Here is a 24566-nt window from a genome sequence, read left to right on the forward strand (position 1 = left end):
TTCCACAGAAACAAGCAGACACTGGGAGTCTTAACTCACTGACAGACATGCATCATTATACCTTACCTTGGCTTGAAAGTTTGAAAACTTTCAAATTCCATTCACCCGTCTTTCTCCAGAGCTATCTCAGTTACGAGCACATCAGTTATGAATGAGTGATGTACACCTCCCCTTACCCATTCTGGTGTATGGCAAGCTGCCTCCTGTTCAGGTCAATTCTTCCCACACCCCAGAGCTGCCACCACCATGGGACTGCACATACAGTTGGTTTGTGGAAGGACTGGGAGAAAAAAAAAAGAGCTGCTCTTCTGACCAAAAACTATAATTTTGTATCATTAATTAAACAAAAACAGTGAATACAGAACTTGGAAAGCAAGTTTTACTTCTTTTTAGGTTTGAGAGTGCTCTGCTGTCCTGGCTGATCCTGTGGTAAGTCTGCCCATGTTCAATAGTAAAATATAAAGTAGTGACGTTCGCTGATTACTACAACAGGTATTGTCCAGTCCTCATTTTAATGGTCTCTTCTTGATTTCGGTCACAGACGTACCCCTGTTAGAGGGAATCAGAACCCAGCACTCACATCTTTAGGACTTCCTATCAGTACATCAGAACGTCAAGGTGGAAATACATACAGATTCTTCACTGTGCCAAGTGTAGATGTGCAGGCTCTCAAAACAAACTTAGTAACGTAAATTCAGATAGAACACCCTCCTCTGAAGCCTTATAAAAATACCAGTGCAACATAGAGCCATTTTACAAAACAAATATCTTTATAGAAAGGTATTTTAGTGGTATATGCTGAGGTAAATAATAAAAACAGACCCAACAGAGGGCATGACCAGTGTTATGGAGAACTCCAGATGAAATTTGGCCAAAAGGCTATTTGTTTTATAAAAGCTAATATTTACCTACCAGTTATGATCCCTGGTAAGGCGCTTATTGCTATAATACTTCAAAATTATTCTTCAGTTTACAAATTGAAAAATATACGAAATTAGATCTGTATGAATGTTAGGTATTAGCTGTCACAAATTTTAAAAGGCATTGTACCAAGTTTTCTTAATTGTTTACTAACCAATTTGATTGTAGCAGGTAAATAAACTACAGCATACATTTTACCTGACACCATGCATCAAAATCACCATAAAAACTAAGTTTATCAAAGTCCAACTCCACAAGAAAAACATGAAAAAGTGCAAATTATGTACCCAGTATTTCTGTCACAGCTGTTTTTTCTTAATATGGCATGAAAAAGGTTTACAGCATATATTAAGAAAATTCTTACAAGTGTTCACCTCAATGCTTATATATATACAACATTTTGCTCAAAGTGCTCACTATATGAAAAAACTGATTGGATAAAAATATTAAACAGTGCTTTCTGAACGTTCAGGGAAAATTCATGTAATACATCAGTCCCGTTTGTCTTCCTCTTCACTCAGTGCAATGAGATGCAGAAGTGACATCAACTTCATGAAAACTTTCCTTGCCACATTGCCAGAAAACCTCAGTTACAGTGGCATTCTTGGCGTCCCATTGGGAGTTGGTCTTTTGTTTTTTTGCATGTGGCTTTGATGTTTTCGAGATCTCACTACTTTCATTCTCACTTCAAATACTTCTTGTATGGCTTTTCGAAAACAATGGAAATTGTAGTCTATTAATCCTACAGAGACAGAAATATTTTTCACATTAGTAAAAACATTTATACAAATCAGGTCATGAAAAAATTGCTTATGTTCTACATATAGTGAAGTAACATACTGAAGGTCATAATCACTGACTTTTACAGGCATTTTTTTCTGTGCTAAGCAAAAGCATGTTTGATAAATACACATGATCTAGTGAGCATTACAGTTCCATACTGTCTGATATTAAATATACTTATTAGCCTTAAGAAAAACCAAACAGAAGTTCACTGGCAGATAATGAAGTTTAACTTAGTAAAGACCTTTGAAGAAGTGCTCAGTATACAAGAAAAAAATCTCTCATAGAATACGATGTCATTTTGTAAATTTACCTTCCAGAATAACTGATAAAAATAAGAAACATCTAATAATCAGGATTTTCATTTTTGACAATGGATATTTGATAGAAATATTACCAAATAACAGCCAGCTATACTTCATCTTACATTGTAATTGAAAAATAACAGGCACGCTGTTAAGATTATATATATACATAACAAGGAGATAACGTTACCATGTGAGTGTGCTTAATGTAATCCCACAGAAAAGCTGTAAAGCCATACTGGTAGTCACTCGGAAGACTTACTGGGTGTTACAATTGTGTAATACTGCACTACAATTTTAGAACTTTGGTATTGAGCTTATGACCTCATTCAAAGTTAACATTAAACCTTTCTGAACTCAAATATTACTGCATTTTTCACTTCAATTTCCCTACCAGGAGACGATACATATTTTAAGTGGTTTAATTCCACCATGTTACACTTCTGTTTTTTTCCAGGAATTATTTTCCCTCTCCCCAGAGTTCAGCAAAATATTATATGGAATATCATCTGGCACCAAAAGCTAATCTTTACAATACCCAAACTGTACTGGTAAAGAATACAGGCTACAGCACCTAGCATGTAGACACAACAACCTGGTACAGTTGTGGACAAACCCAAATGGGTGTTTATTCAACATGGTGTCTTTTCTGAAATAGTGTTCTTAGTAGGTATGTTGAAGTAACACTTCTTACTCTTACAGCAGAAAATGACTGCATCTAGCAGTCATAGATAAAAAAGGTAGTACGGGTATGAAAGAGAAATTCAACCAGTTGAAGTTCTATAAAATAAAAGCTAAATAGCCTGTCACACAGTCAGCAGCCATGGTACGAGTACTGCATTCACACATCAATGCTTACTGGTGAATTAATATCACAAGATGGGGACACAGCCCAGATGATCACTCACTCTTCCATTGCTCAGTTCATGTCTCTAAGACCAGTAACTCAGAGCAAGCAGAACGATCACAAACTATGCTTTCAGTATTGACCTTGGCCAGGGTCAGAAAGATAATCAAGAAATTTTATGCACTTCAACGCAAAGTATGAAAGCCACCTAGGCACCAAATATCAAAAGCCTCTTTTCAGAGATGAGAAAAGCAAGAACATATTTCTTTCTATCAGAGTTTGAATAATTTCCCCTTGGTTATGGCACACAAGCTGTCCCAAATGCGTCTGCTGGCGCCCACAGGTACAAATCAACGTTAGCCAAGAAAAACTGACACATTCTACTGTTGCAGATGGAAGCTTTACTGCAGTTGTTGTAAACTTTCATACACTTTCATATCAGAAAGTTGTCAAATACATTTGTGATTTCATCTTATCTTAATGCCAGCACAAATACTTCATGCCTTTCAACATGTTATGTAAGCTCTATCAAACTACACTTACCTTTAATATTTGGGATAAAGCTAGAGACTGTTATCAGCTAATGGCAACCATAGTTATTCATTAACTCAGTAATATAAAGGAAAAGTAAAGCAATACTACAAAAGAGAAAAAATACCTTTTCTCTCAAAGCTTTCTTCTCTGACAAAACAAACAAGAGCAAGGAATTTTGTCACCTCTTTTAAATAAAGGACAGTTGTATTGTTCAGTTTTATGATTGCCATTGATTCCTTGTCATAAGGAGTTCCAGTGCCATCATCTTTTAGCCTAAAGGACAATATTCAGACAAACAAACAAGAAAAGATAAGCCACCAGATGAGCTAACAGAAATACTCCCACACTGGCTCCTTCACCAGATAATCTCAAATTTTATGAAATTTTCATTTTAACCTTTCAGGGAGACTCTTCTTCAAACTACGTGCAATGCCAGCTAAGAAGACATAAAGGTTAAATCATTTACCCTATCACACACCAAATCTTAGATTTGAGGCTAGAAATCAGATTGTTTGATTGCCAGGTGCCTGAACTGGAGCCTTATTTTACCCTCTGTTAGTTACCAGACATTTACTGCAAGGTTCTCATATCGCTGTGCTATATTACGACTTTATCTGAAACCTGTGAACCATTAAGTCTGTACTGGTAATTCTAAATCCAGTAACCTTGCCTGAGCAGTGGCAGCTGACTGATAGTTTAAGCCATCATGAGACTTTCATCATGAGATGCTGGCTTTTGCAATACCACATCCTGAAAAGAGATTTCTCCCTAACAGATGATGTGTCATGATGATAACTTTATTAGTTTTGTACCTTGTAATTTTACTCTCATTCCTGAATACACATACAGATCTTATCAAATGGGTTATCACCAACCTCCCAGAACAACTAGTATCAATAATATATTAATGTAGCAAGTTCCACAGATGCTCCAGGAACAGAGGACAAGAAATAAATTGTAGTACCATGTTGTAGGACTATAGCTAAAAACATGGCAAGGAGATTTCTGGTGATAAATGCTAAATAGTTACACAAAGACAGTGGCAAGGTAACATTTTGTTCTTGTGCAGTCACTAAAGTGACTCAAGGATCTGAACACAGTAGAATGTATAAACTTAAGAGAAAGGTATTTAACAATTTGCTGTTAAGTTCTAATGCTTACTGCACAGCTGCACTAAGATTCTTTTTTGTACTCTTGAAGAGGGCAAGAAATCCCTCAGTGGGTAAGAATGCAAGACTACTAGCACATTTTAAGCATGCTGCAGTTTAGCCTACAAGTCTAATGTATCTTAATGCACTAAATCTTAAGGTGTCCCTGCCTTTCCCAGGAGTAGCTCCCATTACATTTGGCCAGGAGCCAAGCCATTTAAAATGTAACTTGCAAGGAGATGTACATGCTACCCCAGGAGATCTCCAATTGCTAATGTGTAAGAAAGGGAAAATGAAAAATAAAAGAAAATAATAATAAAAAAATATAATCAAACCACAAAGGTCATGCAGGGAAAAGAAGACAAACTGAAGGAAGAGTGAAGCAGCATTCTGAGGCCAACAGAGGCCACTAGCTATTAAAGTAAATAAAATTAAATGTGGCCCCACTTTTTTTTTTAAATGGGAGGCATCCTTCTGTTGCCTTTGTCCCTGGGGAACAAAAAGATAATGTTTCCTTTTTTTTTGAGTGAGTTACTTCCCACTCCTTCCTCCAAATAAAAATATCACCATAAAAAGAGGACAGTGTTCACAAAACAGGCTGGGCAGAGGAACAGTGCTTGTTGCTGGCAAGGGATCTATTCCTCTGAGGCCTGCTGCTTCCTCCCTCTCTTCTATCCTGACAAATTACTCTGGCAAATTACACATTCTCATTATTGTTTATACTCACATCACTCTAATTTTGAGGCCATTCAAATTCTAGGTACAGAGTTTTATGAAAAACATTAGCGATTCACTTACCCATATATACAAGAAATGTCAATCACAACATCTATCATATCACAGCAGAGCTCGTAAGTTTGCATATCCACTGGAGTACTGTCCGTTGCAATATAGATCTTACTGACTACATCAAATAAAAATGCTTTTTCAATCCCAGAATTCTATTTAAGAGAAGAAGAAAGAAAAATAAAATAGAAGCCATGTTTTCAAATTAATACGAAGCTTACTGGTTCCCCTACTTGCCTGTTACACAAAAGCTATGCTGAAGAAATGCAAGTTAAACTGCAATCAAGCTCATTTTGAAAGAACTATACATACAGCACGGTCATTTGTAGCAAACCTTGATGCTCATAGACCTTCCAACAGTTTCTGCTTCTGAGCAGACGTAACACCAAGTTACAGTCCTAAACTTCCCCTCTCTGGAAAACATCTGGAGAGATTACATTTATTTTCAGTGGAAAATGCAGGGGGGGGGGGATGTAAATCTTCCAAGATCAGGCTTTGAGGGGCTTTTGATTGTAGCAATGGACATAAAAAGAGAGCTGTCATTTAAATGTATTCTAGCTGGACATGTAAGCAGGTAGAAAGAAGAAAAAGAAGAGGCTGATGGACAAAGATAGTAGTGTTTGAGAACTAATTTCTCAAGGAAATTGAGAAATTGTCTCATCAGGTTCTGTAGCTGGTTTACTGTCTGACTCCTTAAAACCTCTTTTAGAATCACAGGAGCAAGCCCAGTATTTTGATGATGCTCTTTCAGTTTTCACATAGCATTGGTGGTTAAGGCCATGTTTGTAATGCTAAAGCTTGCTAATGTGATGACAGCTATGTTCCTGCCAAGCTGATTAAGACTCTCTCCGTACTGGAGATGTATCATATGTAAGATGCCATGAGCCTCTGCTTCCTGGAAAAAAAAAAAAAAAAAAAAAAGGAAAAGAGGAAAAATGTGTATTGCTTAACTGGGAACAGTAGACTTGCCTGCTGGTATCAAGGGATTGCACCTGGGCACCTGTCCCAGCATGAACACAAAGGGCAATTTCCCAGTACTGCTAAAGCGCAAGCTATAAAATATGCTTCAAAATCCATCTATACAGGAAGAAAAGCAACTTTCTCCCGTCAAACCAAGTTTTCTCCATATATGGGCTTTCCTTTTTAATATGGTTTGGACTGCTGCCACAGCTACCAAGAAACACACTGCAAACCCCTAACAAGTTTTAATGACTTCAGCTTCCTTTGTAGTTACAGAACTTTGTCTTTTTTCTTCTTTCTTTTCTAAGTCAACTATTTATCACACAGTTAAGAGACTAGAGTGACCCTCTCACTTTCCAAATTTCCTGAAATAGGTAGAAATATGTCAACACTAGGTATGCTATTCAACAATGGCCAGCAGTATTTGGGGCATTTTCTTCTTAAAGAGGCTGAATTTTTCCACCATTGCACATACAGCTAAGGCTGGAAACAACCATCAATAACAGTAGATTATAGAGGTGAATTTCTTGCATTTCATTATGGAAGACTCCTTGAGTGGCACATTTCAGCAACTCATTAGTAAAAATAATATTCAAAATAATGTATACACTGTGGGTATCTTAGGTACATGGGCTGAAGCACATAATGTACACTGAAAGTCTCAGAGAACTGGCTTTTTTCAGCCTGGAGAAGGCTCATTGTTATCTACAAATACCTAATATAAGGGTGCTCAGAAGATAGAGCCAAATTCTTCTCAGAGCTACAATGTTGAATGACAAGAGGCAAAAGTACAAGCTGGAATTCTGACTTGATACAAGAAAAAAACCCCAATAGCATTAGAGTGGTGAAGCACTGGGAGCACACTGACCCGAGAGTTCGTAGTTTCCAACCTTGGAGATACACAAAGCTAAACTGAACCCAGCCGTGAGCAACCTGCTCCAGATTGCCTGACTCCGAGAAGGAACTGACCTCTGAAAGTCCCTGGCAGCCTACATGGCTCTGTGAGTCTGTGTTTTCTGAGCACTAAGAACAAAAATGTATGTATATTTATTTTGGTTATTCTGGCCATATGCAGTAGTTTTTAAATAATAATTCTGACAGCACCTCACATACTTCAAATAAGCCAAGATCCACCTGTAAATATAAGTATATAGCCATAATTCATTGCCAAAATACATATTTGAAAATACAAAACCTTTTAGACAAAATAAGTTGGAACTCAAGCCCTGTACTGTCATTCGTGAGGACTCAATTATAAAATTGTGTATGACAGACAGATCATGATCATTTCAGCTGTACTGGTAAGATATAAATTATTATGATGCAAGTGACAATATAATAACATTTAAGAATGAGAAGTGATTTTTCTATCCCAGAACTCCAGCTGCTACAGCCTGCCTGTATTTGCAGTGACAGTTTAAAAAGTTTTCATCTTAAGATGCTATGCCTGCTGGAAAGGGCAGACCTTGGTGTGTTAAACTATGCTCATTTTCAATTGAAACTAATACATCATGGTAGGTCAGGCTGAGAAACTTACTTCTGTTGAACTTTGTATGGTGACAGAAACCTCTGTGAAAGGGTAGGATGGACTACCAGGAATAGTGTAAAGAATACGAGAATGATTCGTGTCAAGAATTTAGGAATCATTGTTACCAATGCACCTGTGACCAGTGTACCATGTGTGGAATGTATAAAAACGACCTTGATTATAATAAATGTTGCTGTCAATGTAATGATGGGAAAGAAGAAGAAATGGGTCAGTTATTAGACGACCCTTTGGGGGTTTCTGAACGATTGGATCAGTTTTTAGGCCCTAATATTTATACATGGGAAGAGATGCAGTCAATATTGGGAATATTATTTACTGCGGAAGGAAAATCTATGATTAGGCAAGCCGGAATGAGGAACTGGGAGAGATGACATCAACAGGGTCCTCCCGGAGAGCAAAAATGGCCTAATCAGAATCCCTATTGGAATAATCAGAGTGGCCATGACAGGCAAAGCATGACAGACTGTTATAAATGCATTATTAATTGTTGTCTCTGTTACAAGTGGTGTAAGATTTTGGTCTTGTGATTTTGGTGTTGGTGACAGACTTTTATAACTGTTAATTGTTAGTTTGATACAATGTTAGTCTCTGTCTCGAGTGCTGTAACTGTGTCAAGTGTGTCTGTGGGATCCCGTGTGTGTGTGTGTGTGTGTGTGTGAATGCGAGACTGATACTAGGAAATCAGAGCAGAGTGGAGAGATCTTGAAAAAGAATCCTTTAGAGTGCATTTTGGGCACATTTGAAAGAACTGGGTTTCCTGGGGACTCGGTAAATGAGAAAACGTTGATAAAATATTGTAACCAATGATGGCTTTTGTATACTTTGGAAAATCAGGAAAATAGCCTAAAAATGGAACTTTAAACTATGATACATTGTTACAATTAATGTTGGTTTTGAGGGGACAAGGAAAATGGGATGAAGTAATGTATGCAGATATGTTTTTTCACTTTAAGAAACCACCCCAAGTGACAGATGAAATGCAAAATTAATATAGCTTCGACAGATTCCTTAATTTTGGCTTTAGAAAAGGGCAGGGAAAAACTGAAAGTTAAGTTGACGATGTTCAGCCTTTGATACTGGGGAAAGATGTTTAAAGTTAAAAAAACAGTAATCAGGAAGATAGATTAGAAAATCATGTATCACAGATACCTCCAAGAGGATCACCCTCTGCATCTGTCCTATCTGATATTGATAAGGAGGAAGAGATTGCTGTCACTGGCAACAAGCGGCCCATTCACATTCAGAGTTAAGAAGAGGTTAAACCAGAAGTGCTGTTGCAGAAGTAGGCATCTGCAGCCCCTGCAGAGCAGGGTGAGCAGCTGTGGGGGAAAAAAAAAAAAAAAGGGGGGAAAAACAAGGAGGAAAGGTGGGGGGAGCTCGAGTAGCTCCTGTGTTTGAGCATGGGATGAGTGCTGGGGCAGGCAAACAAGTGGGAACGACTGACAAGGAACCTGGGGAATTTACCCTAGCAGATCCACTGGTTAAATTAAAACTAGGGACTAGAGGAAATAAAGTGGAATTTTAGTGGATACAGGAGTAACTTATTCAGCGTTAAATCAGAGGGAAAAGATCTTTCTGAAAGATTTTATGCATCCCAAATTCTCCGAAATCTTTATTAGGGCAAGAAGCAACATTTAAAGAAGGCAAAATGGAATTAAGAGTTAAAAATCAATTAATTGCAGTTTTGAGTTTATCTTTAATTCAACAAAAAAAAGCGAACAGGAGGACCTCCCTGAAATAGAAGAAATAACTTAATCCAGGTATATCTGGGAGTATGGACATCTGAAATACCAATAAGAACTCCTGAAAAAGGGTGGACACACGCATCACGAGTAAAAGGACCCATAAAAAAATGGAAAGTTGTGACTGAACCTGGAGGCACCAAGATGACCCTCAAGAGGACTTAAATAAGTAACTGAGGGAATTCATATTGACTCTTGTAAATATTTATGGGAAAAACAAATACAACTGACATCATTTCAACAAATAATAGAATAAGGACCAACATCAATCCATGTCCTATCTGTAAACATTGCAACCTATATATTAGTGCAAGATGTCCCAAATGCTCAAATTACATTATTACTCGTAGAGAAGACCAAGAACAATTTCTGAGGAATCAATTACAGTTCCTTGGCATTTGGTGTGAAACTACCACCTCGTTGGAACAGTTACTGTGGGTCAAATACCTACCAGAGAGGCCAAGACCGGAGAGAATCGGTGCTGCAGCTGGAAAGGTCTGCCCAGGGCTGCAACCCCTGGGGCTGTGACCGCTGAGCACTATGATACTGACCGGACCTCTTTTGGTATTGGTTCTGATAGGAACCATATGGGAGAATGCTGTGGCTTCTAAAAGCATTCCCAACAACTGTAGTGAATGCACTACCACAACTAGACGAAGGAGAGTAACCTCTCAGACGCTGGTCTATCACACCGCATATGTATGTAAAGGAACAATAATCGACTACTATATACATAACCAAACCCAACATGGACTTTGTAAAGAAAAAAAAACAACTGAAACGATATGTTTTAATCCAAAAGAACTCCCCTATCAATATTGGGTAGAAATAAGAACAAACTCAGCAAAAGGAAGACTAACAGCAGAAAGCCAAATAATAGCTAATTTAAGTCACCCTGTATGGGTAACTTTTGATGCCTGTGACACTATTGATGATAATTTTTATTCCAACTATGGAAACTTGAATTGGAGAAGATATGATGGGGGACGTATTCAATTCCTTTTAGCATGAAATGGAAACAGGAGTCCAATATGAAATTCCCACAGTTACTAAAAATCTCTTTGTAAATCTTACTAAAAATATAACTAAAGCATTGCATGTAACCTACTGCTATGTTTGTGGGGGAACCCACTCACTGGTAATATTAAAGACTAAAGCAACTCCAATATTATCCGCAGCTCGAAAGGCAGTTATTAGATTAGAAGCCAAGCCACGAATCAATAAGTTACATAAAAACAAATGGGGAAACTGTAAAGAATACGAGAATGATTCGTGTCAAGAACTTAGGAATCATTGTTACCAATGCACCTGTGACCAGTGTACCATGTGTGGAATGTATAAAAACGACCTTGATTATAATAAATGTTGCTGTCAATGTAATGATGGGAAAGAAGAAGAAAGAAGGGAATAAAATAGTCCCCTCTTTAATCATTTAGACTGTTAAAACAATAAGGAACGCTTTTAGCTTTGTTTAGCTGCTTGAGTGCTTTAAGGGGGTTAAGTAACCAAGGAGACACATCCTGTTAAATATACGGGTCTAAGATTGTGGTTAAGCTTGTGATCTTTCTGTTAATATATTACCGAGAAGTTTCAGTATGTTTCTTTACCTGGAGAGAAGACCCCAGCAACGAGACAGAAACAAATGAAAAGGAGCCACAACGAGTTTTGGGCAAAGAACACAACAGGACTGGCTAGAACTCAAAACCAGGAACTGAAACCCTGGACCGAGAAGTATAAGAGACTGTACCCCAAAAACCCCGGTGTGCGTTGTTGGCGGAGCGGAGACTCCCCACGCAACCAGCGCTGCTTGCTTATTGCCTCTTGATATTAATCAATTGTAATAAAATAATTAAATCAGATCATGGCCAAGGCTAAATTTTTATAACAATAGTAACCACTAAATTGTACCAACATGACTGCAAAGACTTAATTTGCCAGAGTTTTTAGTACAACTAAAAAAAGCAAAGGATTTGGCAGAATGCTTGTGAGGAAATTGCTTGAGGGAAAACAGTACCAGCACAAACAGGTCATAAAAAAACAGGAAACAATGGACAAAACATACTCTTCAAAGAGATATTACCGCATTAATGCTCAGTCAGGGAAAATGACAGTAAGAAATCAGCTGTTTCTGTTACTAGAGGAGGAGTGTTCCTTATTAGAGAAACAAAGGCCAACAGCTGCTTTATGCAATTGAATGAAATGCTGCTATTGATCTCAATGAGAGCAGGGTCAGACTAAGCACTAGTTACCTCTGACACAACCCTACAGCTTGGAAAGAAGATGGAACATGAGCTAGAAGCTCTATCAAGCACTCTGAAGCGATGTAAGAATACTCTATGGCTAATATGAACCAAGACAGTCATTGTGAAAGATCTGCAGTGAATAGATGGGATTTTATTTTGGATAGGTAAAAACCATGATGTAGCTCAAATTCAAACCACATTTCTCAGCTACTATGGGTGTGGTAAAGTAGGCAGTTTCTATTCTTTAAATGGAATGGGTTCAATAAAACTGGTAGCATTACTCCAATTCCTAGGTTAGGTAAATGGGCTTTTTTCCTTCTTGAAAGCAGGAAGAGTAAGCCAAAATTTGGCCCTAAAAAGTCATTTTTAGAAGACTTTACAGAACATCACCAGTTACAGTTAGGAATGAAATCTCGTCAGTTATTTTAACAGGTCTTACAGCAAACAGCAGACTTCATGAATTAATTTTAATTTTAAATTCTACATTTGAGTTTACATATTATTAAATTTAAATAAACAAATCTGTACTTAATCTTATTGCTACCATGATAACGCATTGTTTGTTTTTAATACATACTTTTTAACTTTCCTCCAAGAAAAAAAAAAACAATAACCCTAAAATCAGAATCCACATTCCTGTTTCACGCAACTTGATTGAGTGGTGACAGTAGTGGTGAAGTGGTGAAGAACAGACACCCTTATATATGAAGTGGTAAGAGTGTTAGTCAGGTGAGATTTACATGGGGTTTGAATGCCAGATCAACTACTATTTTATGATTTACAAGTAGTTACATTAAAGAATGTAGAAACAGTATTATCACACTGATAGTTCCTCAAATGTGTAAGTGAACAAACTGTGGCACTACAAAGTTAGGCAAAAACCTGCTGTGAACTTAAGAGTGATCACAGTTCTATTTTTGTAGCCATCAGCTTTTTGTATTGCAAGCCTCCATGGCATAAATGAAAGCATATCCTCATGACACATTGCTTCAAAACCGAAACTAGAACACCAATACATGTACACCGGCTTCCTGAGGTATAGCATGACCACTGTCAAGATTTGTTGTCACAAAGTTGCTAAAGTAAAGAGGCTCTCACTAATTCTGGAGAGTGATGTTTACTCTTCCTGTGGTGGCAAATAGTCATTCTAAGTCTCCTGTCTATAGATAGAAGACACTTGTAAAAACAGACAAGACACAGTGATGCAGCTACACCTTGCTCAAGGTCATTAACAAACTGGACTTTGCTCTCTTTGGAGATAAGAAGCAGCCTGAGACTCTCCATACTGAATACTGCAGTGTACTTCTCTCACTTATTTGGACTTCTCATTCATTTGGAAGACTTGCTCTTCCTCACAAATTACATCTGCTATTCTAGATATTACTGGATCTGGATGTTCCAGAAACACAAACAACTGTCGTCAGTCATTCAGGAAGCAGGCTGTGTTTGATTCATCTTGTGGTTTGGTACAAATTCTTTGCCAACTCCAAACACTGAGGAGACTCCATATAGAGATCTAACAAGCAGCATGAGTGAATGGAGTGACTGGCACAAGGAGGATTACCATTCAGACAGCTTTCTCTTTAAGACTGTGTAGCATATTCAATATCAAATTGCTGCAGAACTGTTGTCATCACTCTTTTCATTATCTTACTGTCCTAAGTCTGGGTTTGAGATTCAATGGTAACTGCTACACAGTCCAGCCATCTTGGTACAAACAGATTTTTGTAACAATTACGAAATAATTAGTAACATTATGAAATAGCTAATTTGTTCCTCAATAGTAAAAGAGTGAGTTTTGGACAGACTTTCCTCTAATCCTAGCTCGCCCTTTCAGCAACACATCCAACTTTTTTCTCTCTCCGCTTTCACAGCCTACGCTGAGAAACTGTGAAATCTAATTTTATCCTACAGGCTGTTGAATAATATTAAGTAAGTTCATTACATCAAAATCACAAAAAGGCACAACAAAATACCATGGTTGGAAACTGGAGCTTGAGAAATTAATACTAGATGGAAGGTGCAAAATTAGAATACTGTGAGAAAGCATACAGTTTCAGAAGCTGCTATGACCTGACTTAAGGACCACCAAAACAAGAGTTCCCCCTTTTCAAAACCTACTGTGCTCCCCTTTGCTCATGACCACATGTTCCCAACTCTTTATCTTGTGCTAAAACAAGAGCATGTCTGACTCCTCCATGACCTGCTTTTAATTGAACAGTGCATTAGTGTGTCACAGTGACTCCACGAGGGATATGGCGAGTGTCAGTACCAGTACGAAGGACAGGAAGGGATCACACACACAGGAACAGTGGAGCAAGCAATTTACCTCCACAACGATAACAAGCCACTAGGTATACAAAGCTTCAGTGTATACTGCCCTTCAGAGTAACTACAGAAGTGGTGAAAATTGTGAAGAACTCTACCTCTAAAAATGTCAAGACAAGAGAAGAGGTAAACTTTTATACAAAGTAGAATTAATTCTAGGAAGCACTACAGACAGCTCTACATAGGAGGTCAGACTAGATAATGTTAGATAATGCTCCTTGAGGAATTTATTTATCCAAATTTTAAGTACTACTTAAATGCATGCAGCACAGACCTTTGCAACATTCAGATTAATGTATGAGCCGAAAAGTTATGACTACTAACCCACTCTGTATGATTCAGGAAATACTGTGAGTACCTCAGCAGCTCAGCAACACTGTTTTATCAGGCAGAGAGGAGAGGCTAAGCTGCATGTGGGTGCATTTCAACTAAGTTCTGATAATTCCTCTGAGAGTTCACATTGCTCATTATCTCTGAGAAGGCAGTGAACAGAGTATCATGCATGTTGGACATAGCTGGATCTACAGACAAAGTATATAACAAGTACTTACTGAAATAAAGATGTTAAGCAGGTTTTCCAGTGTTGGGAGCTGTGGAATCAGTTTCTGTACCACTTTGCTAAATGCTTCAAATATAGAATGATCATATATGCTTGTCAGATAAAAGCTGGAAAAAAACGTTACCACATTTTCCTTTTAGCCACATACTGTGAACATGATGTACCTTTCATAATATGAGTGAAATGAAATATTGTCAAACAGGAAGTGCCTACACTTCTGCAATTACGCCTTGTGATCAAAAATCACGTTATGATGGAAGCATAGAACTTCATCACTGTTTAAGAAAAAAGACAAACTAGACACTGCAAACTAGACCACCTTGATGTAGAACATCAGGATGCAACTCCCACCTTGGTTTTCTTATGAAAATACTTTTTAAATTGCATGAGAGGAATATTAGAAGTATGTATGGTTTAATCTACTTCTTAAAAGCTGTGGACCCATTTATCAGTGCAATGATGCAGTCAAGTAGTTAAGAGCAGGAAAAAGCTAGCATGTTCATAGAGCAAGTCTCTCTTTTTAATATATTTGCACTTGGCTTTAAGTGCTAAGAAAGCCAGGACAACTTGATGTCCTCTAGTTCCACTAATCCACTAATTTTTCATTATTTGCTACAATACTCTGCTTTATCAGCAGACTTAAGGCAAAGATGCAGCACCTGTCTTCCCAAATGGCTCCAAGCAGGCTGCAGCAGGTAAGGACTTGAGATTGGGAGGGGACTGTGAGGCACAAAGGTTCAAAAGCAGCAAAAATGATGTAGGTGACGTATACACTCTACTGGCTGGAGTTCTACTGCTTGCTGCCACTGTCCAAGCAACTTATTCCAAGACAGCAGCTGCAGCAAAATGGGTAGGACTCTGGCATATTTGTCATCTGGTTTTAAGCACATCTCTCCATCTTTCTCTCCAAGACAGCAATCAGAAATAAGACACTTTGTTTGGTTCAGGTCAAATGCAGTGTCTCCGATTATCCTTTTCTTTCACATATCAAAAGCTTGCAGCCAGGTACTTTAAGAGAACAGAAAATGGTAACTTGTCAAATAAGCTGCTCTCTTTTGGGATTCTCTGCACAGCAGGCTTTCTCACCTGAGGTGAATCTTCTCCAATCCAGCATCTGCAAGGTCATCATTTGCCCTTTGGTGAATATCTCTTTGTGTTTCAATCTTGTGATCATCAGATAAACCATCCACTTTATGGATAAAGATTTCAAAATTGATATCTGGATTCACTTTATAGGCTCTGGTAACAGTAAGATGCAGCCGAGCTAATGCTTCCATATAATCATCCTAATGAAGAAAAAAGAAAAGCTACAACTGTAGGAAAGTTCTTAAAATATATATGTAAAATTTTACAATACTTAATTTTAGATAATGCTACAGTTCAACAACAGCTTAATTTGTTTATTTCTTGTAAGCAGAAGCCTGAGCCTACATCCAGCATGTGCACCAATCTCATGCTGTCAGCAGTCAGATATATGACCAAGAACCTAGAGAGGTTAAAGCAAATTAGTTAACTTTTGAACATACTTTAGAGAGATTAAAAATACCCAAGCAGCTCTCTGGGTTTTAGTGACTTTCTTTCAATGCGTGTCTATGATATAGGTTATTTATTTGTTTGGAAAAAAAATCTAGGTTTTCCAAACCATTTGCCTACTGCTGAAAGAAGAAAACAAAAAGGTAGCTTAAAGCCCCTTTTTTACCTGAGAATCAATAACAAATATCAGTGCTCCAGTGCCTCTGAAAATCATCTCATAGTCAAACGTAGGGTCAAAGAAGTCAATTTGCCCAGGAAAATCCCATATCTGAAAGTTGACAAAGGAGCTGTTGGAAACATCCTCTCTGCAGATCTTGTTTGTGCTCTCCAAGAAGAGAGTCTCATTCGGCGACATTTTGTGAAAGACAACTTTCTGAATGGAAGACTTCCCACTTCTTCTCAATCCCATGAGGAGGATTCTCGGCTTAACTTCAGTACTGAAGGGATCATTGAAATCCAAAACTGAATAAAATCACACAAGAAGAAAAGTAATATAATATGGCAATATAATTAGCAACTGCCAGATAAAATGCATTTGACATTTATTTTTCTGATATTTTGACTTGGATGTATGCAAATGTTACCATTTTTAAGCTTATGGAGAGGTTATAGGGGCATTTTAATTTGAATGATTTGCCCCTTTAGGTTATAGTATCAGAAAACCTACTTCTCACTTGTAAGACAGAGACTGGAGAAGGCCTGTTTGCTCAGTTTGTATCTGAAAAATGTGTTATCGCACACAGACATCCTAAAATACCCGATTTTACTCTAATTAACACTATCCCATATACATTCTTCTTTAAAAGAATATCATCTGTAACAAATACCCTTGTCAACTGACAGCTAAATCATGCTGCTGGAAGAAACAGATGTTTGTGTTAGTTACATCTGTGTCATCTTCCTAACCCTCTGTGAGGGCCTCCTTCCTCTTAAATACATAAATAAAGTAAATAAATAAACAAATAAAACCCCACATCCCAGGAGTCATAGGAAGAGGACAACTGAACAGGCACAGAGTTCCTCTCTGTTGAGACTTATAACACAGTACAGAGCTCACAAGGAGTCCTTTTCTAAGGTGCTTAGGATTTCAATTGCTGTTGAATAATTTATGTTGTGATCTATAAAAGTTTGTTTTCTAATAAATAAGATTACAGCATATCCTCTATTTGCAAAACAAAGGCCTGGGAACACAGTGACATCACTGTGTTATGTATGCCAGTTTGAAACTGATAGCACTAAACCAGAGCATAGTGCCATCGAAGTTATATTATCATAAAGGTAGTTAAAAGGAGTGAACTATACTGTTGTATCTGTATAAGGACATGAATGTATCCACGCCTGTAAGCACACAAACTTCAGTTTCAAGTATCTCTAATAAAAACAGCTACAGCAGTCTAAATTGCTGCATTTAGCTGGCCTGTAACTTTGAAATGTCCTTTGGTGCTTAGCTGGAAACAGTACTGCACGTAGATGTAAGAAGTTTTCAGACACCTCTGTGATACCGTGTGTGCGGTGTCAAAGACAAGGAATGCAAAAAACATGAGTTTTCAATGAGTTGTCCATCTGCAGAGTAGGGCTCACAGCACACAGTGGTCAGGTTTAAAATACTAATTAGACAAGAGGCTAAGCACACTAGCTGTCAGGCAGACCTTCACCCACTACAGTACAGACTTTTCAAAATAATTACACTTCTTTCTTTTTCTTCTGGGATAAATGTTGAATTAGACGAAACCAACACACATCAGTTCACACACATGCTTCCTGCACATGCCCTGCATATGTTACCAACTTTACACCAAAAGTAGAAAGAGCCAAACCAAGAAACTCAGCAACAACAATCTGAACCTGTTCATTTATTACATAGCCTTATGGGCTAAAAAACATGGAAAGCTTGAAGGAATCCTTTAGGAGCATGTTCTGCACCTAGGAGTGGTGATCACATCTGTCTTCTTGCGTTCCTCAAGCCTCACTCGCCAGTTTCAGAAACACAAGAGCAACACATACCTAACAGGAGAGCAGACAACTCAGTTAGTCTGTGCCTCCTGAGCTTCAGTTAGAGAATTAGGGCTTCTCAACTAAAGGCCTTGCAGTGTTAGCGTAAAACATCCCTTGGCACCATCTACTGGCTCCTGAGTGGTTATGCCACTCAATGTGGGCCCATGTCACCACAGTGACTGACAGGAGTTAAAAACTCAATATCAGTGGGATCCTATCCATGTTAAATACATTTGAAAAGCCTTGACAGGTATTAGCACTTAGTGTGCTCTTGTCAATTACCACACAGAAAACACTGCCAGGCTGGAATAGTATGCAGATGAAACTCCTTCAAGCAGAATAGCAATAGGTTTTCTACTATTCATAAGAATGTCATTGTCCTTACACAGCCATGGCCAACTTTTGCTGATCCACAGACAACAAATTTAGTAAGTAATAAACTGCTGCTCTACTCTTTCTGTCAACCTCAACAGTGATAGTACCCTCCTGTGGCTGCAAGAAATGTGTCTACAATACTTCACACCTATAGAGGAATAGTAAGCATCTGCTCTAGGCTGACATAATAATACTTTATGTTTGGTGGGTACCATCTTGTCAATAAAGCAAAACAAAGGTAAAGGACTTAACAGTGTTTCCTCCACCCCACTCTCTTCTTCAATGCACAATTTTTCCACAGCTGCCAAATGCAGAGTCAATTTCATTAATGTACATCTACCCATACATCATGCAATTTGCATTTTGGCCATCAGAAGGGAAAATAATTTATTCAAAGCTTTATAATAACTTTATAAAGGCATGTGAAGACCAGTCTTCTGGTTGAAACTTTACTGCATGTTTCAAAAAGCTGACCTCCCTTTTGCTCTGTACACAAGAGATCTTGCGAAGTCTAATTTGCTGGAGGTTTGCACTTTTTGTCCCCTTCCTCTCCCCACCACAATAACACCAACTTCCCCCTGTATGTCTTACAACATATCCTCCAAATAACAGATATGACATGCTGTGGCTGATCTGGAGCTCAACACATAGTGGTTGGTTAGAATATACATACATGTCCACCAGTTTGCCCACTGCTGCCACAGAGAATCTGCTCGCCTGTCCCTCTGCGAACACTTCCATTTGGGTTTCTCTTCTGAATGCCAGTTTTTATAAAATTTGAGGGAACTTAATCATCTTTGAGACATCTTTCATTCAAATTTTGGTAGACAGCAGTTTTCAAAGCTCTGACCAGTAATGAAACGACTTCAAAACAGACTACTTACACAACTCCCTTTTCTTTAAAAAATAGTCTAAAACCACACATGTATCTAAAAATACATTTTAAATAACTTGGGCTTTTAACATTGTTGTTGTGTTAAATTATTCCAGGCTGTTAGATGTTTATGGACTGTAGTATTTACTAGAAGGAAAATGCTTTATATTAAAGCAATACTAAAAAAAAACCAACAGTTGCAAGTGCAAACAGTTACCGATAAGAATGAATACCAGCTCTTCTGCTAGTAAGACTGTTATTTAGGTTCTGAAATCCTGCCAGTTCAAAGAGAGGGAAATGTAAATGAGTATCATCCAAACCTGACTAGATAGCAAGGCTGCTATAGCAGTTTCCTCTGAGAGAGAGTTAAGAGATTACCTTATATGTAAAGGACTTGGACAATGCACTGCCTGCCCACATTCCTTTGCAGAGTACATGACAACTCCTCCTTTAATTTGCCACAGAAATGCCAATAGATGGATCACTGCAACTTCCCAGACTAGGTTACTAAGTGATATCATAATATGCTTAAGAGAAACATTAAACTCTCTATAAATTCTCATTAAATTCTCTATAAGGGAAAAATAATTTTCCATTGTGTGATTAAACACATTTCCTGCCTCATTCACTTTTGCAGAGTAAATGTTATAAAATGCCAGTTTCTAAGGCGTATCAACAGCCCTTCCTATTTTAAATTTTCTCAGCAGCCTTACTTGAAACTGCTGAAGAATTGCAGAATTCTGAAGAACAGAAGTCATGCTGGTTAGAGGCTGCCTCCTGAACTCTTCGTTAGGTAGTGGTAGGACAAGGGGTAACTGGTTCAAACTTAAACAGCGGAAGTTTAGGTTAGATACAAGGAAGTTCTTTACTGTGAGGGTGGTGAGGCACTGGAATGGGTTGCCCAAGGAACTGCTGTGAATGTTCCATCCCTGGCATGGTTCAAGGCCAGCTTGGATGGAGTCTTGGGTGAAATGGTTTACTGTGAGGTGTCCATGCCCATGGCAGAGGGGGTTGGAACTAGATGATCTTAAGTTCCTTTCCAACCCTAACTATTCTATGATTCTATGAAGTACTCACAAATTAAAGCACTTTCTCCACAGAGAAGCACTTGATTCCTTACAAAATTTCTGTAATTGCAGCAGTGTCCTTGCTCAGGGAGGGCTGTTTGTGTGCCCTGCAACATGCAGAAGAACCCAGCTCTGAGGAGTTAACTGAGAACTGCACATAGGAGTCCTGACCTGTCTCACCAGGAAGCACAGTACACAATGAATATTTTAGTATCTCTTCACACTGTTAGAGATATTAATTGATAACTAAAATAGTTTTTGATGCCCATCCTGAATTCCACATCAATTGCAATTAATTGCCAAAGCAGGTGACTTATCAGTGCTTCACAGGCATGTGTGTTGGGGATGCCACAGTGGAGGGTGTATTTGTAGATATCACCAGTTTTCAAACATCCAAATAAAGCATTGCAGTTCATCTGCTCAAGTGACATCAAGACAAAAGAAATTATTTTGCTCATGTTACCATCTGTAAAGTAACAAGCCTCTCTAAGTTTAGTTTTAAACTAATACAGCTAATAATGTTTTGCTCCTTAAGTTTTTTTTCTCCACTAATACAATTATGTTATTTTTAAGCTTCAACCTTTTTGTGTAAAGGAGAATTGGCAGTTCCAAACTTTCCACTCATGTATCTTTGAGCCCATTGATCTCATAGCATTTCCAGAGCTACTGTGACTGTGATAATTGCAGCACTTTGGAGTGCTGTCAAGACACATACAGTGAACATGTTCAACACTAACTGATCACCTGAGCCAAAACTGTTAGCAGAAAAAGCTTATATACAATCAAGAAAGCTGTTCAGCTACTATGGGTTCATAAACATTGCAGAAATACCTGGCGGAAGGAAATTCTTGTGGCAAAAGAAAATTCTCAGAACCAGAAGACCTGGTTCCACTCTGCCACAAGTGCAGCACTCTGCAATGTCTTAAAGCTACTTCCTCGAACACTCTGCAGAGGGTTTCCCCTCCTCTGAATACTTTTTAATTGCTTATATCAAAACGTGACTAGGCTTTATGTGAACTTAAGTGCTGTAAGGTCTGAATATGATACTACATGTAAAGAAAAAGAAATAAAGTACAAGAGCCATGGGAGACAGGCTGCAGACAAGAAACCAGTATAGGATGAGAAACGACCAGTATGAAGTTTTGAAATCTTCATGCCTACAAGCACAAATTATGCTTTTATTTGTTAAGCCTGGCTTTTCCCTTCACTTTCAGCAACCATGGATTGAAGCTGTTCTCATGTTGCCCTTTCCACTGTTTCTTTGTAGAAAAGTACAGGCTGTGGCACTGCATTTTGGACTACTTACTGTACAGAACGAGGAAGAGAGAGGACAAAAACTGGGAAAGCACCTTGCTCTGCAGCCCAGTGTTAAATACACAAAACACAGACCTAAATCCTAACACCCTCTATTAGAGATGCTCTATGGCTCTTTCTCCAGAGAATTCAGAATGAAAACCAGGGGATCTGGACTCTTAAAATGGGCCTTTGTTTTAATCCTGTATTAAAAAAAGGTCCCTGCATGGACTGTCTTTCTCCTGCTATTCAGAGTGTAAATGTTTCTGTTATGTATGACAGTCTGGTGTTACTGTGAAGAAGCAACTGAAATTTTTAGCTTAGTCTAACAAAGTTCCTATTGAAAAATATCCAAATCAATTCCTCTGAGGACAGAATATGGATTACTTCTCTACAGAAAATGCTAAGTTAGCTTAGCACAAAAGAAATATGCTAAAAATACATTCACTTTGCATGGGAATAAAGGTAATTCTTTAGCAGCGTCAAGTAAGGCTTTAATTAGTCTCAGCTACAGCTCTTACACCCTAGCATTCCCACAGCCTTTAACCATGCAGGCTTATACTCAAAGCACTGACACCCCCCCAAACTGCATTAGTCAGGGTGATAATTCTCATAGCAGCTTGTAGGATCGGGCCATTAAGGAAAAGGGTTCTGCATGCTAATAAACAAAGTAGCCTTAAAACATGCGGCCTTTTATTGTGCTTTTATAGAAAAGCAATTCTTTTTCACTCTCAGATACCGAAAGTTCTCCAAGCTCCTTTGTAAAATATGTCTCAGAAGAATGAATTCAGGCTCTGAACGACAGCAACAGGCTCTGAGCTGACACTGCCTATTTTTACTGAATGAGGCTGCTTTCCCGGGTGAGCCTATCCTTCCTAGCATCACCATCCATGCTGACACAGATATGCAGCGACTAACGTGGGTCCTCATATACACAGACAGACAGCAGACGTTCAGTGGAACCTGCCACTGTGGGGACTGACATTCACAGCTGCAGAGCAGCCCTGGACACGGAGCTGCGTGTTGCCACTGCCCTGTATAGCCTGACACCCAACCCCACCACCTCCCTGGCATATTCAAGTCACTTCATCAGGCCGTGGCCCCTAAGAACTAGTAACTCTCACCCCAGCCATGGAAAACACTGAAAGGAGATTACCCGCACACACATTGCCTGCGCTCCTTTTGCTTCCTCTTTCCCAGCCCTTCCTGCTACCTGTCAGCCCTCACCCTGCACCTGCCTCAGAGCTCCATGCTCGCTCTTGGCCCCACGGTCGCGCCCTGCGAGCACCCTGTCCCTGTCCTCGTCCTGTCCCCTCCCATGGTCACCAAGTAGCATCCCCCCTCAGCCCGGCCCCCTACCCCGCTCACCCCCGGCTCACCGCGGCTCGTCCTTCCTCCGGACGCCACGTCTCCCCCACAGCGCTCTCCCTGGCTCACCCTCGCCGTACCCCCAATTCCACGGGGAGCCTTGCCTCCTCCCTGACCCACATCCGCAGGCAGGCAGGCAGGCCCGACCCCCGGGAGCCAAACCTCACCTCCCCCTACCCGGCCGCTGCCCCGCTTCACCCGCATCTCCGTGGACACGGGGCCGGCCCTGCCCCACACCTCGCCTCCCCCCACACCCGCGCTCGTTGCCGGCCGCTGCCCCGTAGCTCCCTCTGCGGCCGGGGGCAGCCCCACGGCGGCCGCGGCGCAGCTTCCCGCCACCCCCGGTGACGGTGGGGTCGCCGTGGGTGGCACTCACACGCCTCATCGCCGCCGCTCTCCGCGTCGCCGTCCGAGAAAGACTCGGCCCCATCGGCGTAGCCCGCCAAGCCCACGATCTCCTCCTCCTCTTCCTCCTCCTCGTCCCCCTCTTCCTCCTCCTGCAGCTTCCTCGGCACCTGGCTCATGCCGGCTGCGCTCCCGGCGGGATTTCGAGGGCCCCTATTCCTCCGGGCAGGCTCGGGGAGCGGGGGGCCAAGGCACCGCGATGCCGCCGCTCCCCTCCCCCGCTCGGCGGAGCGCGCGGCGCAGCCTGGCGGCGGGGCGGGAACAGAGAGCAGCGGCGTGACCCGCGTCACCTGACGCGGCCGGTCACGGGCCGGCGGCGCCTCCGAGCTCGCCTAAGCCCGGTTCTTAGGCCCAGCCCTGCCGCTGGCAGGCAGAGCCCTTGGCGTTGAGGTGCTTACAGGCGGGCTTTGGGGCTGCCGGGAGCCGCCGCTTCCCACCGCGGGCCTAGAAGCACCCGTGGGAGCGGCGCACACATAGAACGCTGGCCCTAGCGTGCGGGGGGGGCGGAAGGGTGAAGGGAGCGGCGGTCTGCAGGACGGAAGCTGCTGCTGGTGTGTTTATTACAGGTAGCCTGGCCGCCGGGGCCTCTGGGTCAGTCAAGCCGTGTGCCTCACCCTGCACGGAGCCCAAAAGCGGCTGTGGGGGCACTCCGGCGTCACCCCACACGTCCTTCTGCCTTCAGTATGTGGGAGACAGTGGGACTCTGGTCAGCTCAGCTTGCAGATGCACCGTGTCCGCTTGGCACTGCTTGTGGTCTGTCCCCTGCTCCTTCCATCCTGACCGTGTGGTCATACGGCTAGGTTCAAAATGCTAGGGCAGGCGCTAATGGTAGGTGCTAACATACCTATAATGCGGGTGAGATATTATTTCAGAAATAATGATCTGGATGAATGAGGACTAAAAAGCCGTGGGAGTAACCCTCTGAAGAGGATGGGATTTTGAAGACCCTAA

At 40.3% G+C, this 24566-nt stretch overlaps 1 protein-coding gene across 1 annotated transcript; it reads right to left on the minus strand.

The window, feature by feature from the left end:
* Nucleotides 1–357: 357 nt before the first annotated feature.
* RRAGD (Ras related GTP binding D) lies at nt 358–23874 on the minus strand. The gene is made up of 7 exons (XM_062608388.1): nt 23587–23874; nt 16405–16700; nt 15792–15991; nt 14698–14812; nt 5337–5479; nt 3515–3663; nt 358–1663 (listed from the first exon to the last, which is right to left on the minus strand). Exons 1-7 carry the CDS (start codon nt 23732–23734, stop codon nt 1512–1514), a joined length of 1203 nt encoding a protein of 400 aa, XP_062464372.1. The 5' UTR covers nt 23735–23874; the 3' UTR covers nt 358–1511.
* Between the last annotated feature and the right edge of the window lie 692 nt (nt 23875–24566).

The sequence above is a fragment of the Pezoporus occidentalis genome, unplaced genomic scaffold, assembly GCF_034315485.1.
Source record: "Pezoporus occidentalis ecotype Australia unplaced genomic scaffold, CSIRO_AGI_Poc_V1 ctg13, whole genome shotgun sequence".
NCBI lineage: Eukaryota > Metazoa > Chordata > Aves > Psittaciformes > Psittacidae > Pezoporus > Pezoporus occidentalis.

Bases quoted from the DNA above. Each gene is read 5' to 3' on its own strand.
- RRAGD (XM_062608388.1), bottom strand. From the start codon at position 23,734: ATGAGCCAGGTGCCGAGGAAGCTGCAGGAGGAGGAAGAGGGGGACGAG. The intron at 16,701-23,586 runs GTGAGTGCCACC...GATTTTATTCAG, and splicing joins GAGCGGCGGCGATGAGGCGT to TTTTGGATTTCAATGATCCC. The intron at 14,813-15,791 runs GTGAGAAAGCCT...GTTTTTTTCCAG, and splicing joins TTGGAGAAGATTCACCTCAG to CTTTTATCTGACAAGCATAT.